The 16,286-nt window shown below is 44.4% G+C and overlaps 1 protein-coding gene across 1 annotated transcript in view; it reads right to left on the bottom strand.

The window, feature by feature from the left end:
• Nucleotides 1-16,286, bottom strand: part of MTMR12 (myotubularin related protein 12) — a 34,190-nt gene that overhangs the window by 6,263 nt on the left and 11,641 nt on the right. Inside the window, exons 3-13 of the mRNA XM_066602484.1 lie at nt 14,174-14,310; nt 11,693-11,765; nt 9,810-9,946; nt 8,517-8,610; nt 7,837-7,966; nt 5,285-5,360; nt 4,970-5,076; nt 4,741-4,865; nt 3,128-3,206; nt 1,916-1,986; nt 1,621-1,790 (exon numbers count right to left, since the gene is read on the bottom strand). Coding sequence (XP_066458581.1) covers nt 1,621-1,790; nt 1,916-1,986; nt 3,128-3,206; nt 4,741-4,865; nt 4,970-5,076; nt 5,285-5,360; nt 7,837-7,966; nt 8,517-8,610; nt 9,810-9,946; nt 11,693-11,765; nt 14,174-14,310 — 1,199 coding nt within the window. The remainder of the gene's footprint in view (nt 1-1,620; nt 1,791-1,915; nt 1,987-3,127; nt 3,207-4,740; nt 4,866-4,969; nt 5,077-5,284; nt 5,361-7,836; nt 7,967-8,516; nt 8,611-9,809; nt 9,947-11,692; nt 11,766-14,173; nt 14,311-16,286) is intronic.

Below are 16,286 nucleotides of genomic sequence, written 5' to 3'. Positions count from 1 at the left end.
AAAACATAATTGACACAACACAGAAATAGAATCTCACATACTGCTTACACTAAGGCTGCCTGCAGACAGTCGGGTCGCAGCGGGACCTGACCCAAGCCACTGCAGGGACCAGTGCGGCGCTCACCTCTCCCATAGCTCCGACTCTGATGTGCCAGGCTGCCGCCGCATGCGCTGAGCAGAGCCGGGAGAGACATTTCTGTGCGGGCCTCTGCGAGATAGAACATGCAGCGATTTGTTCACGCGTGTATTTTCACGCAGACAAATCGCGGCCGTCTGCATAGGATTGCGTTTTGCAATGCAATCCTATGCAGGCGTCCAGGGGCGTAAATTCTGCGGGAAATCCCACCGCAGAATTTCCGCCTGTGTGCAGGGGGCCTATGTCCCAGACCCAGGGGTATGTAAAGGTTGATGGAAATTCGGCATAACTGAGGGAAAAAAAAAAAAAAAAAAGAAAGAGTGGATGCAGCGGAGATGAAGGGAACACTGAATATAAATTAAGGTGCGAGATTACTGTATATGATTTGGGAGGATACAGAACGGCCTTATGTATAAAGACGACGTATGCATTGAAAGAAACAATAGGACGATAAATTGCTTAAATGGATGGACAACATATTATGAAAGGAATGGAGCACCTACTAATATTATAATGTCACTGAAAACCAAACTAGTAAATTAATACATCAATATAAACTAATGAATTAATAATATGCAAGTTCATATTGGCTGCTGGTCAGTTCCCATTCATTAATTTATACATCATCAATTTATTAGTTTATATTAAATATACTAGTTTACATTATTTAGTGGCATTATATTAGTAGGTGCTCCATTCTTTTCATATCCATCCATATGTAGCAATTAATCGTCCTATTTTTTTCAATGCATACATCATTGTTATACATAAGGCCATTCTGTATCCTACTAAATCATAAGTAACCGCACACCTTCATTTACATGCAGTATGAACGTCATCTCCGCTGCATCCACTCTTTTGCATCCCGTTTTATATACCCCTGGGTCTGGGATTTAGAACCTCACATAATGTTTCCACTATTTTAGTTGTGTGTCAATTATGTTTTTATTTTGTATTTTCTGATATTCCACAATTCCATATAGTATTTTTCATTTAAATTTAATGTATTTTCTGTTAAGGCGGCCTAGAGGAATCTTGTAGATACGTGTTTAAGTGGTTAACGAAGTAAACAGTGAGTGGGAATACAGAAACCCACGACACCGTTCTGGGCGCCATATGTACATTGTGCCCACTGAGCAGACCAGAATGAGTTTTCCATCTGCCACAGCCTGTTCAGGAGCTCAGTGTCAGGTTTCCAGTTTCTGTAGATCAATAAGTCTTCCTTCACATTTGTGCCAAAGGCTCCATTCAGAGCAGAAGGCCGAAATCCATCATGAAACGCTGTACAAAAAAGGTCCTGCATTCGGGACTTTATCTGCTTAAATACTGTCAGGGTGACAGGAAATGAACGGACCCCATTACAGTCAATGTGGTCTGTTCGGTTCTGTCAAAAACGGAACCATTCAGCCGAGAAATTACGTTTTCCTGCTCTCATAAGAGATGTAAATGATTCCTTATAAAAACGTCCATACCAAGAGGCTTACCTCGCCATCATTGTTCCGAAGATGATTGCATCTATCCAGAAAACTATGTCCTCCCACCACCCACTCTTTCTGGATAAGGCTCTGAAAGCCATGTCTGGTGCGGTAATGCGGGTCCATCATGATCTGCACCAGACTGGAGATGACGCAGCAGAAGTCGGAGGCCGTGTCCTCTACAGGAAAGTGACAGCAGTTAGAGAATCAGCAATATGATCACTTAACAAACACCACACAAATGACTAAACACCCAGGTGAAATACCACAAGGGGTTAACAATTCCACTCTGCAACACACTTACCTTTAAGTACGACATTAATTCTTTGGTTTTCCAAATATTCAATTACTTCTATTGATTTCTTAAGGCACTGTCTGCAAAAGGAGGACAGCGGTGAGATCTGAGACCTGTCAGCAGAGAGCACAGACTCCGACCACTTGCACTAACAGGTCTGGGCCAGAGTGATTTATGATTTCAGTAATTATAGGGCCTTTCTTTGTATAATAAGTTAAATAGTTTTTATATAATTTTTGTCAATTCCTCATGGTTTTCAATACATATGCTTGCTGTCATTCAACAGCCAGCTTTGTAGCTTAGTTTTTTCTGGGTAAGGGCTAATTCCCACGGATGGATTTCTGCCGCATTACACACGGTGAAAATCCGCGGCGTTATTCCACAGCTATTAGGTGCTATTGAACCTAATAGCTTTCTGCCTGGCAATGGAAGTTGTCCATCACATGATACTTCCGCTGTGAGCACAGTGGAAGTATCGAGTGATTACGCGTCACCGCCGACACATTTATGCGCTGCACTGCGCATGCACGCCGGCCCGCCAGACGGGACTCTCGCTGCGGATCCGGAGAGGTGAGTATGGGGTCTTTCTGGGGCGCCACGTCGGACTCTGCTGCGATATTCCGCTGACGTAGTCGGACATGGCAGTGGGCAGGAGGCCTAAGGCTCAATACTTATCAGCACCCCCTGATAACTTGAGCGCCAACAACAATAATCTTTAATGATTTCAGGCGATAATGATCATTCCTGGCCGTATAACGGGAACACCGATGTCCTGCTGATTACAGGCACAGTGGTGTTATCAGCGCTGTGTCTTGTAACGAGCTGCGCACCTGTGTGTCTATCACATTACTGGGACTGATTATTATTCTCTGGAAGGAAACAATGAAAGTTTGTATTGAATAACAAGCAGATATCTTGAAAAATGGAGAAATTCGCACAGTATGGCCGCCTGCAGACAGCCGGGTCGGATCCTGCTGCGAGAATTCTCGCAGCGGGATGCGGCCTCGTGTCCCTGCACAGCCCTGCAGCTCACCCGCTCCCGGGGTCTTCTCTCTGCACTATGTGCCGGCTGCTGGCGCATGCGCAGAGAGGAGTCAGCCCGTCGCCAGTGACATTTCTGTGCGGGCCTCTGCGAGACCCGCACAGAAATAGAACATGCCTCGATTTTTTTTCACGCGGACAAATAAACTCAGTAACCATAACGGATGTTTAATTACGAACCTTATAATTTCAAGCCAATTGCTTGTGCTCAGTAACGAGAACCACTTGGAGTCCGTGTCCCAGAAGTCAGTTGAATTATCTAAAGAATACAAATAAAAAGTAAAATCTATAATTTGCAAGAAGAATTCTTAACTAGGATTTACTTGGTACGATTTGTTTCATATTACCGCTGTGAATAGAAGATCTTCCTGCATGCCTTAGCTGCACTTAGAGTTTATGCAGAGATGCAGAGTAAGTTATCCCCTACCAACAGGATAAGGCTTTATTCACACCAGTGTTTTTACGCGGCTATGTAGTCACGTTTTCACGCTTGGCTGAAAAACGCGACTATCTGAGGCATTGGTTTCCAATGCATTCGTTCGCATGGGCAATTTTGCGTCACAATCGCCTGGCGTGGAAAAATAAACATATGCTGCCGATTCCGGTTGGCGCTATTGCGCAAAGCTGATATACGCCGGTGGCTCCCATAGACTCCTATGGGAGATGGAATAATAGGGAGGTGGAAGCAGTTTAGCAGCATCCAGCACAGGGAAAAGCTGAGAGGTGCCTCTATTTAGGCATTTGAAGTCATTCCGAGGATTTATGCTAAGCGAGGGATATCCGGGCTGCGGCATATTTTTCACTAATAAATCGCACTAAGCCGTGTGAATGGACAAAAAAACGCTAATTAATTAAGCTCAGGACTTAATCATTGAAAATCGTCCATGCATGCGAATTAACGGCACGCATACTTCGTGTTAATAAAGCCTAAAGAATAACTTTCTGATCAGTGATAGTCTGATTGCTGGGAAGCCCGCCATGCTGAGAACAGGGGTCCTCAAATGAATGGAGCAGAGGTCACCAGCACTCCATTCATTTCAAAGGAAGAACCGAAAATTGTCAAGAACAAGTGCTTGGCAAATTCCTGCACTCCCACTAAAACGAACGGAGCGGCAGCGAGCATGTTCAATATCCATCCATGTACAGATCTTCAGGACCCTGACCCTTCTCAGGATTGGTGGAGGTCCCCGCGGTCCCTCCCCTATTGATCATAAAGTTATTACTTATCCATAGGATAAGTTTATATCTTGGCTCAGGCGCTTTAAAAGCTTGAGGACAGATGACATGAATGTGTGCCATGAGTGACAAGAGGAAACTGCATGAGGAGCATAGTTCTCATACTGACTATGCAGCTTGCCACTGTGCTTCGTCAAATCAAAGATTAACTGCCCGTGCATAAGGAATTGCAGACACATCTGTTAGGCATACCCCAGGGACACTGACTGAACAGCAGTGGGGCCTGTAATAAGCCCGGGGGCTGGCATCTATTCCCGTTCAGCTTTGGAAATTATGTTAATGTGGCTAAAAGGGACAGAACAAAGAAAGCCCCCCCTCTGTCCACACCAGCATCAGCACTGATCATAGGGTGCTTCGGGGGGTTAAATGTGCAGGACTGGAGTTTCTGATCCTGGTTGTTTTTGCAGAATTGTGGTTGTCAATGGCAGCAGCACATCTGCTCCTGATTGCAAGGACACAGCAGTTGTGTCCACGTGATCAGAGATGACATACATGTGTCATTTTACAATAAGGGGTTAAGAAGTCTGAAATGCATAAATACAGAAATTCATTCTTACCTACTAAAAACAGCTGCCTGAAGCGAGTGTAGGCCACCTGGATCTCTGAGAGGGAGGGGAGGGTGACGGATAAATCCTCGATTCTTACCTCCTCATAGGGCGGCTTGTGAAGGGTCTTCTCTACACTGCAGGCAAACAACAAAAACGGATGATAGAACCACTGCAATGAACACGCAGGTGTCATACACAATGCAAGACCTGATTACACAACCAGATGGTAATAACACACCTATCCAGGAATGCTCTCTGCTCTTGTATTGAGGAATCGTCCACTTCTTTAGGGAGTGAGGCCATCTTAAACAAGGCTGCCCCATGCTGAGCGGACCAGCACCAAATCTAAGAAGCAAAGCAAAGATTAAGCAACAGGCAGAAACTTTCTTCTGGGAAGACTCCCGCTTCCAGTAACTGCCAGTAGGCCGATAATAAGCCCGGCACCAGCCCTGATCATTGCTGAACTGGAACAGAAAGTTTAAGGAAAAGGACTACTTTTCATCACTTTTACATTCCAGACCTGAACATCTGCATAAAGCAAATGAGTACTCACAGGAATCCCTCTGCCCTGGAATTTATACACGCTCTCCTCCTGTAGTGATGCAGGGACAACAAAGTAAGGAGGCAACCTATGAAAACAGGAGAAGAGTGCTGTTAAATAGTGGTAAGCTGCACATCATTCCCAATCCTACATTAAGAAACATTACCCCTTTAAGGGGTAACATGCACTTAAATGATAGCCAGTGTGATAACAAAAACTGTCATTTATTTTATTTACCCAAAATGACATTTTTTGTAGTAAAAAAGCCCCTAAAGTGCTGGCCACTAGGGGTCTCCCTTCCTTCTAACTTGCTGTCCAACCATAGAACAGGAAGTGAAAGAGGAGAGGAGTCATCATGTTGATCGAAGTCTCATGCCTCTTTTACACTGAACGAGAAACAAACGGTTCTCATTCGCCTGAGTGAATAAGCTGGCGATGTCATCGCTGTTCTGGCTCGGGCAGCGTGTTTAATTTGCACGATTTTTGTTGTGCAGCTCTGTGTTTTACATTCCTATTTCAAACACTAAACGATCAGGGTTTAAACTGCACAATAAGCGCATGAGCCGATTGTTTCGCCGGGCGAAACTCAATAGTAAACGAGAATCGCCCGATTCTCATTCGTCGTTTAGTTTAAATACGAGCCAACGACTGAATGATCATTGGTGAGTTTTACTCGTTTGGACAATTTTCCGAACGATAATCGTTCAGTGTAAATGCAACATAAGAACAGAAGGAGGGGAGAGACTCACACAGATGTGCTGATAGAGCTAACAGTGAGTGATTTACTGCAATTTATTCACATCTACATTGCTCAGTCCTGCTGTACACTATCCTACATGTTGAGGTCATGTCTGTGTGTGAATATATGTTTCAGACTGAGCGAGCAGAATCTGCAGTTATCAGTGCACACTGCAGAGAAGACATAAGGTGGAAGGGACTTGGTATTTGTAGAACTTATTCCGGATGAGAGGCTAAGTCAACCTTGAACCTGCAACCTTCAGGTCGTGAGTGAGAGCTTAGGACTGCATTCTGCTGCTTAACATACTGCACCACAGAGTGTACATAACAGCTAAGACATCTCTGACCAGTTCTGAGATAACTAGAAATTAGAGAACGTGAAACATGTTTCTAATGTTTTGTAGTTTTTTAGTCTATTCTCAGTATATCACTATGGGGGTCGCGAGCTTTCCTGAGCTCGTTTGAATAGCATATAAGATATGTTTTACAGGAGCCACATGGATTATAGGAACCTGTAGATCAAAGACAACTCATTGACTTCTATGGAAGAGTGTTGTAGGCATACTCTGTGACCTGTGCAGGGAGGGGGAGGAGATGAGCTGTGTCCATCACCTATAGTGAACGATGGCTCGTGTGCCATCTACATATAGGCATTACTTTTCAATGTAATCCTGCCTGTGATAATGAGATGACTCCTGAAACGTTTGCTCTACAAAACAGAAAGTGTCAGACTATTATTAGGCTTAGTGGTCAGTGTGAGAACTGCAGGATAGTTTTACTTTTTTTTTTTTTTTTTTTAAATCTGCATTGTAAAATTTTAAATTTAAAAACCACCACTAAAAATGCTTCCCAAATAGGTTTCACATAAGAACTTGATTTATACAGCAGGCCATTTTTCTGATCACATATTCCTTTTAAAAGATCCAAAAAATGTTTTTCATTTCTGACGGCTTCACATTCAGTCAGTCAGCCATCACGTTGGCTTTAAAGCTTGCCTAGCTGAGGCATGGTTTTCTAGGAATCATTTTTGGATACATATCAGGTAGTGGTTAGTTTATATGACTTTTTTTCTTGTAATGGAGAATGCATAAAAGTTATATTTTTTAAAATAAATTCTGCCGTGGTTTTTTTTTGGTCCAGTATTTCCTGTTAATAGGGGGCTTAACTTTATTGTACAAATAAAGACAATCTGTTTAATTAGGTTGTGTTTTTAAGTTTAGAGTGACTTGTCTTTATTTCAATCTTGTCTCATTAGAGGAGTTTTATAGCTAAAAGTGTACTGCCATACAGTACTGCCCGTACATATATATTGGACAAGCAGCAATACCTAATGTATGCCCTAACAGATACTACTTTTTGGCAGTCCTAAAAACCTCTACCAGGCCAAACATTGTCACAATTTCCGACAGTCCCATGTTGCTGGGACTATCAGGGACTGAACAAAGGGAGGATTACACAGGTTGACATAATACAACTAGTTGTCCCCCGATGGAATGTATTCAGGTACGGTTCGGCTGGCCTCAGATACATTTACACTTCTGTGTAGTTCACAAACAAGCAGAGGATAAACCATCAATGTTATAACCTGGGGTTTAGTTTCAACTAATGTTAAGGTTTAACAGTTTTACAAGTAGGCTGTAAATGCTCAATTATCCCCCACGCAGGGGGTGTAGAAAAGGTAATGTATAAATGAGTTGACCCAAACAACATAAGAACATACAGAGACCACAAAGAGGCGAGGCAGAAAGGTCGGTTAAAAGGTCTAAAAAAAGAAATTTAAAAAAGGTCAAGTGAGAACAAGGGAGGAACATAGTTGATGCACGCACCTTTCTGAGACTTTGTATGCTTCATTGATGGATAACACTTTATAAAACAGATTTCCCTTGGTGCGGTCCAACTCCATCCGCCAGTCCTTGGGCTTCTCAAACAATGCAGTTGTATCCTTGGCACTTGTGGCTTCAAGAAAAAAAAATATGATCAAAGTCTGTGCTGCCGAGCCCACAAAAGGGGAAGACTAACAGCATTTATGGGCAATTACACACGGGCGAGCACAATATCAGGCCATGAAACCAGATATCGCACTCGGGAACATGTGATGCGAGGCATTTGTGTGTCAAACACGCCTCCCATCACTTCAGGGAAGTAGCCCAATATCGTGCGCGCCAACATGTGATTTACCCGCGGATGTGAGGAATTTTTTTTTTTCTTTAAAAACACCTCCAAGCACTTCAGGTAAAGTAGAGATCCTCCGGAGCGGTCGAAAGGATCAACAAGCGTTGGTCATTCATGTGATCATTCATTGTTTTCATTCGTGTGCACATGACACGCCACGTGATGCGGTTTCCTGTCCCATTGAAAACAATTAACGATACTTTCTGAGGAACTCGCAAAGATCGAGCATGCTGCGATTTGGGGGGGTGGGGGAGCGTCATAAGACTTGCCTGCTTTCAGGGTCATGTAAAAGCCTGGGTAAATTATAGCTTATATGCAGAACATTAGTGCTCACCTTTATAATAGGGGGCAGATTCTGTGTACGAAAAGAGGAAAATCAGCTTAAGTCGTTTAGGACTAAGTGTGTGATGAATGATCCCGTTGACGATCTGAAACAAAACAAAAAAAAATTACTGACAGCAAGAAGAGATCTCGGGATGCAGAAGATAGTTAAGGTCCATTTACACGAGCAGATAATCGCTCAAAGATCGCTCAAACTACAGTTTGAATGACAGCTTTGAGCGATTATTTTGCTTTAAAAATAATTGGTATTCAAGTAGCTTCTCAGCTAATTAAATGCCAATTATGTATGTTAATGAAGCCTTTACTGAGTGCAGGCTAATAGCCAGAGGCTATTAGCTGTGCTCAGATCCTTTGTTCTCCACCAGGAAAACAATGCTATCAGCAACACCCCCCCCCCTGATAAAACTGATAACCACTGCCAATTCTAACAGAGGTATTTAAATGCCCTGATTTGAGCTGGTGAGATCGGGAGGTGCCATTTGGGTGTTATGGCAACCCAGGACCTTCTGAAGGCCAGGAGGGATACCATAGTCTGCGTATGAAGATGGGTCTGTCCTAATAGAATGCTGGCAGAAATACTATATACTGCAATATGGTATAGGTCTGTGGAGGCAAACATATGGCACACATGCCAGAGGTGGCACATGAGCCAACGTCTAGTCACCATTAAGATGATAACCAGCTGGGGTGCGGCGGTCCCCCAGCTGGTAATCACTCTGTGGCGCTGTTACAGGATGCACACACTGACAAGAGTGTGTGCACTTGGGATACTCCTCCCTTGACTGCTCCTTCTCGGTCCACAGGAGTAGAGCAGAAGGCATCTGAGCGCACACACTTCCTCCCACAGCAGTGTCAAGCAGAGAAGTAGCGGTGCTGTGAAGATCAAGAGGAGGCAAGTCTATGGGTTCCAGGGGGTCGCTATTACTACTGGGGCCACTAGATTGCTTCTGGGGCCACTGTGGGGTGTCACTAGATTGCTTCTGGGGCCACTGTGGGTGGTGGTCACTATATTACTTCTGGGGCCACTGTGGGGGACAGGGGGGAGGGGGGGATTTACTATATTACTACTGGGGCCACTGGGTGTGTGTGTTTCACTATATTTCTACTGGGGCCACTGGGGGGGGGGGGGGTGTAACTATATTACTACTGGGGCCACTATTCCAACTGGGGCTACCGTATATAGAGAAGCCATAACTCTGTGGAAAGTTCGGGGATTCACAAAACTAGGAAATATTGTAAATAGGACGAGAATAGAGCAACAATCAGAACTTGCGGCTATAGATACCCGGTTCACTTCATCCTCTTTAGCGTAGCTGAGACAGAAGTGAAACACTCTGAAGTCTTTACAGTAGATGACCAGCCTCTCAGGGTATTTTTTCAGAGGGGCACCCGATATGAGAACTTTTTTCTTGTCGTCATACACTGGAAATGAGAAAAGAAGTACAGGAAGAGGTTTTATACCTAATGAGACACCACACCATAAAGCACTGTCAGAGAGAAGACGACCCAAAAGACTTCTATCAGGTTATTATGTGTATCAGTTTCTAGGAAAGCTGGGTGACATAATACAACTGCCATTACAAGATTTCAAGGTTGCCAGCCAGCCAGGTTATCTTCAACAGTCACAATGAAATAAATGGAGGGACCGAGTGTTGGGACTAGCACTGGTCAGACACTTATTTCCCCCTGTGGATAGGGGGGATTACGTCACTTCATGGGACAACCCCTTTAAGCAGGTAAAAGGTCAGTGTGCCATTTATCTACTCCAGTGTTAATAATTAATTTGTCATATTACCAGACGTCTAATCTTGTTTATTGAAGCATACAGGAATTCTGAGCCGTAAGGTCATGACCCTGAGAAATAAACATCACGGCAGCTTTGTCTTCAGGTGCCGAAGACATGCCTACCAGAACATAGTGTCACAAGGGGCAGCGATCACAGTCCCGGGTTCAGTCACACCCACGGGAAGAGACTGTCTTACTTTATAATAGTGAGAGTCGTTACACCAAAGAAACCACTATACAAAACTAAAGCCACAGGGAAGCGTACAGGTCAGATGAGCGAGCGCTGTCATTCCTGTGGATACGGAATTCCTTGCAAATGTCCGAATATACATAGAAAAAGTCAGCTGCCCCAGCAGGAGGACACAGTAGTCCTGCCTTATCACTGCTCCAGCGGATAACTAATCGAGGACTGATGGGAAAGGAATAATAATCTTTATTTGTATAGCGCCAACTTATTCCACAGCGCAGGAACATGCAGCACAGCAGTTCTGATATACACTGAATGGCCACTTCATTAGAGCCCCCGGCCCTCTCATAACTGGAGCTTCCCTGTATGTAAATTATCCCCGTTTCCCACATTAAAGGGGAAAATCCAGCGATCGGAGTGACTTCCAACGAGGCCGGGTCATCGGTGCTAGACTAGCCGGGCCGGGATGTCACTGCCAACCGTGTGGGGGTTTTCTCTATTAACAGTGTGGAGAGTATACAGAGAATAGTATGAGCAAGGAAAAACATCCAACGAAAGGGGATCCTGTGGATGGAAACAGCTCCGTGCTGAAAGGGGTCAGAGGAGGATGTTACTGGTGCCCTAAGTAATGAGTCCGAGTGTACAACTCATGATTCCATAACACAGATGGGCTATAACAGCCGATGACCAGTTCCAGCGCCACTAATGTTTTAGAGAAACAGAAAGGCGAGACTCCAGGGGGGGGGGGGGGGGGGGAAATTTAAAAATTATATCTCCTCGTCAGATGAATGCAGATTTCTGTTGCGCCGTGCTGATGGGAGGGACAGAATTTGGAGCAAGCAGCACGAATCGATGACCTCATTCTGTTATGTTTGCAGTACAATCTATGTCGCAATGAACTGCTGGACTTCTGAAAGCCAAGAAAGGTCCAACGCGCTACTAGATGGGAGTCTATAATAAAGTGGCCATTCAGTGTGGGCTCATGTGTGTGTGTATATGTATGTATGTATGTATGTATGTATGTATGTATGTATGTATACATACATACATACGCACACTTTGCTCTTGAACGCCATTTGCATACCTTGAGAAGGTGGAGAAAACCTCAAACAACCTTGGTTAAAAATAACAAAAGGAACAAGCAGCACAAACACAGGAAAGCCAAAATGGACAGATTACACGCGAGTCTCCGGTACCTGCATACAGCTGGTCTACGCACTGCAGAGTGATGTCATTCTCACCCACAATCTTGTTTTTGAATTCTGGGGCCTAAAAAAAATTATAAAAAAGTGAAGAATGACAAACCCGGCAACCATTAAAGGAAACTCGTCACCGGGGTCACGCTTCCTGAACCACAGGCAGCATGAAACAGAGACCGGTATGTACAGTGCGTCAGTGTATGTTCTATGCTGAGATGGATTGTGGGGCTTCACAAAAAACATACTTTGAAGTACAACTTGGAAGGAACTGGAAGTTAAAGAGTCGGGCCGCACCGGCCTCCCCCTGCATCATACAGACTGACAGCTCCCTATACACAAGAGGGAGAGCTGCATGATGCAGGCAGGAAGAGGCCGGTGCGGCCCGCCACTTCAACTCGAAACTCCATTGTAGCTCCTTCCAAATCGTACTTTGAAGTATGTTCATTACAAAACATGCATGGATGTGCTGTACATACCTGTCCAGGTACATGCTGACCGTAGGTTCACCAGCATGAACCTAGTGACAGTTCCCTTTAAGGATGCACAGACGCACACACTGACAGCATCTTTCACACATACAGCAATCTTTCCCTATTAGTATGGCCCTCTGGGTAGTAATAGGACAGATCTATGGCAGGTGGGAGAACCTAAGGGATATTTATGGAACATTCTGTAGATAACAGGTCATAAAAGTGTGATAGCAGTGCCTTCAAGAAGTTATTACTAAGTTACACAACCAATATCCAAATGGTGGGGGTTCGACGGTGATCAGTGGGGGCCAAAGCTAGAACAAGGTGGAAAGGGTGTTAACAAATGGCTACTTTCAAGAATACTACACGAGATGACCACTTTAAAGGGATTGTCTCACCAAACAGATGAGCAGTTATATTTACATGGGCGATTTTTCTCATGTGGGGTATCTGTGTTGTTTGATGCGAGTCACGCCAAACAAGGTCGTGTGCACCCCAACATGTTTTTTTTGGTTACAGTCCTGTAACTTTATGAAAAACACCTGGGAGGGGCAATTTTCTACTACTACTTAGGGTGCCTGTCCCCGCCGGTTTTCCGCCGGTGAATCATGCCGGCCAACACTTCCCATAGCGTTGCTATGGAAAGCGCTGGCACCTGTCCACGAGCGAAGAAGCATTGCGATACTCCGCTCGCGGCGGCAATTCTGCGAATTGCCCCGATTCTCCGCGGCCAGCGAATCAGATAGGGCTGACCGGCGGAGAATCGGCGGCAGCGATCTGCCGCGGGACTTCGCATCGCCCGTGGACAGGGGGCTTTACTTTTCCAGTTTTCAGTTACCCCTGTCCCAACTTTTGTGAGATCTTTTGCTGCCACCAATTTCTAAATGAGTTTATTTAAAATAAATAAAGGTCTCCCTTCCCCTCCTGATATGTTCTTTGTTTACTGCCTGTTCAGGGTTCTGTGTCATGTGTGTCTAATATATATATTATACATAATAAACTTTGGTGTATGTGAGATGTAGTACTCTCTGATTCTCGGTGTGTCAGAGGTGCCTATATTCTCTGCCTTTTTGGATCTTTTTAGTCCAATTTTATTTTATTTTTTTTAAGCAAATATTTTTTTATTGAGAAATATTTTTATTTATCTTTGAATACAATCACCTCATATTTATATAGACATTTATACACAAGTATAATATACAAACATCATGGCCCCACCCAAATGCAATCATAATTATATTTAAGCAAATCATAATTACCAGCATCCACAACAATAAGTAAGACCTACCCCGATAGTAAGCCCTACCCTGATTTTCAAGAGATGTGGGCCCTTGAATATAAGTCCTAGCTACACTACATGAGAAAAGCAGGTGCCGTCATTAAATAACTGATTGGTTCTTGGATGCCACAGCTCAGCCAATCAGAGTAATCTCTTGCTGGAGGTGGGGGTTTTCAAACCACGTTACCAGAGATGTTCTGTCGGCGCTGACAACTGCACGGAAGCCTGCAGGAACACTGGAGAACAGCATGAGGAGCCTTGGCTGCGCCTGCTAGGTGAGTATAATACATCCCCGAAAATAAGACCCTGTGCCTTTTGGGCAATATATGCACATAGAAAAAAAAAATTTGAATGTGCCCATTTGATCTTTAGTTCTTTGCTTACTGCACCCATTTATTATAAGGAACTCAGAGTCAGTAAGTATTAATGTGGCGCCGTTATTTTCCTGCTTGAAATAATTTGTTGCCACCTCCATCCCGCACCGTTATGGAGACTCACACTTTGCTTGTGGGAAAGAATGCTGCAAGTAACCTTCAACCCGACATTAATCTGCTCTTTTACCATTCAGGTCTCTGGAAACATTGGGCAACAACCCTTATGTGATTGATGGTCATCCATCAGTTCCAGAAACCATTATAACTTTCCAGCAGACGACGGCTGAAGGACTTGATGTAAGGGAAAACAAAGTCCGTGCCGACAAGATAGAGGGCCGAGCAGCAGAACACTCACGTTATCCTCCGCTCCCTCCTCACATATGAAGGTGATCTTGAAGTTGGTGCAGATGAGTCTCCCACAGACCCCTCGCTGCGACGTTTCATCCTGGGTGATCTTAAATACATTGTTGGCTTCACAGAGGAGCATCTCACCTGCAGAACGAGATCACAGCAGCCATTATTATGAGGGTGCTCTTACACGGAGCCAGAAATCCTTCGCCCGAGTGAATGAGGTTACGATGTCACAGTTTGCTCAGGCGTCAGTTTAGACACAAAGATAAAAAAAAATATACACAACAGGATCGTTCAGTTTGCTGTATCAGTGAATGAGAACAACCCATCTGTGTTTAATCCAAACTATTCAAATAAATGAGCCCAGGCAGCAGTACCGGGCACAACCACACTCATATGTAGGGCACTGTATAAGCAAAGAGGCGCTATGGGCCATTCATTCTGCTGATCGCCAGGGGTCCCAGAGGTTAGACTCCCACCGATATAACATTGAGCACTTAGGCCCAATGTCCACGGGCAAAATGGAATTTAGAAATCCGTACGGGTGTCCCGCACACATGATCCGTGCCCATAGGTAATCAATGGACACCTGCAGGTAATTAAATACCTGCAGATGTCATTTTCCCTGGCGCGCGGATTGCACATCAGGAAACGACCCGCAGCATGCTCTATTTTGTGCAGGGCTCCCGCGGCTTCCATTGAAGCCTATGGAAGCAGTCCGGTCCCGCGGCACACCCGCAGCTGTATTTGTGCTGTGCCGTGGGAAAGCAGGAGTTTAAAAAATTTAAATAAAAATGTGCATGGCGATTGCGCGCGGCACGCTGACGGCGTGCCGAGCACATCCGCTGGGCTGCAGAAAGAAGATCCAGCCGGGACGGACGGGAGACCCGCAGCGTCTAGACAGGCAAGTATAATCAAATTTATTGGCCTCATGTCTGCGGGAAAGAAGGGACCCGCTATGGGATTCTGCATGAAAAATCCATGCGGGCCCGAATTTCCCAATGGACATGAGGCCTTAGACTAAGTTTTATAAACAAATGCTTGATTTTACAGCCCCCATTGAGATCTAGAGTAGCTGTATAAATCCACATGCACAGAGCTCCCTCTAGTGGCGGCATCAGGCAGCCAAAGATTTATCATTTGCTATGTGAAGGGAAGCAGGGGATTTGGAACTCGCCGACAAAGATTTACTAATATAGTTATGGCAGTTGTCTGGGATAGACAGTGAACAACAGGAAGTTTGGGCTAAATGCCACATTTAGGAAGCCCCTGTACCACTTCTTGCCATCGCAACTCTGCGGGGTTGTACAATTTCTGTGTATGCCACAACTTTTTTTTTCTTCGTTAGTGCGAACCCCGATTATCTTTATAGCGAGGAAACAGGACGGCTAGAATCAGAAGGGCAGTTAATAAGATGTGGGTAGTTCTACTGCGCTATAGCAGTGATGTAATACATAGGCAGAGGTTTGGTCACAAGTGATACAAGTTTATTTCTAACCATTTCCTTCCTTTGAATACAGATTACATCACAAGAACGACTACAGCGGGGCGCTTCCCTCTGAGGAAATAACCTTCAGGAACAGCGGACAATGGAGGACACAGCAAGGAAGACAATCAGAGAGAAACATTAGTAGCGCCCTTTTATATGGAAGGATTAGCATTAAAAAAGAAAAAAAAACAAAAAACATTGGATCATACAACTTTGAACGATAGTCGTTCGGTGTAAACACGGCCAAAGATTGAAGAATTAATTTGCTTCTCATTTGTTCCTAATTTTATGCAGGCAATAAAATAATAATTAGCTCGTTTGCACACCGTTGGGTTTGAACAGCGATTTTTTTTAGGAGCTCACATTCACTGGTACACGTACGTTACTGTGAACAATTTATGTATGCCTGTATAAACGGGCTGTACGAGCGAACTCTGTCCTGGGTCACTTGTGTGTATGATTGATTGGTCCGTGTAGAAGGTGCCTAAGGTGGGGGATCTCGATCAGACGGTTCTCAAGACTCAAGTGTACCGTAGAGCTGGACAATATGGCAGAAAGTTATAATCTTGATTTCGCCAAACTTAAAGGCAATCCATATAAGGTCAGGGGCAACATTTTTGTAATCAGT

This window comes from Eleutherodactylus coqui, chromosome 5 (assembly GCF_035609145.1).
Source record: "Eleutherodactylus coqui strain aEleCoq1 chromosome 5, aEleCoq1.hap1, whole genome shotgun sequence".
Taxonomy (NCBI): Eukaryota; Metazoa; Chordata; class Amphibia; order Anura; family Eleutherodactylidae; genus Eleutherodactylus; species Eleutherodactylus coqui.
The sequence above is the reverse complement of the archived record's forward strand: the minus strand, read 5'-3'. Positions and strand labels throughout refer to the sequence as shown.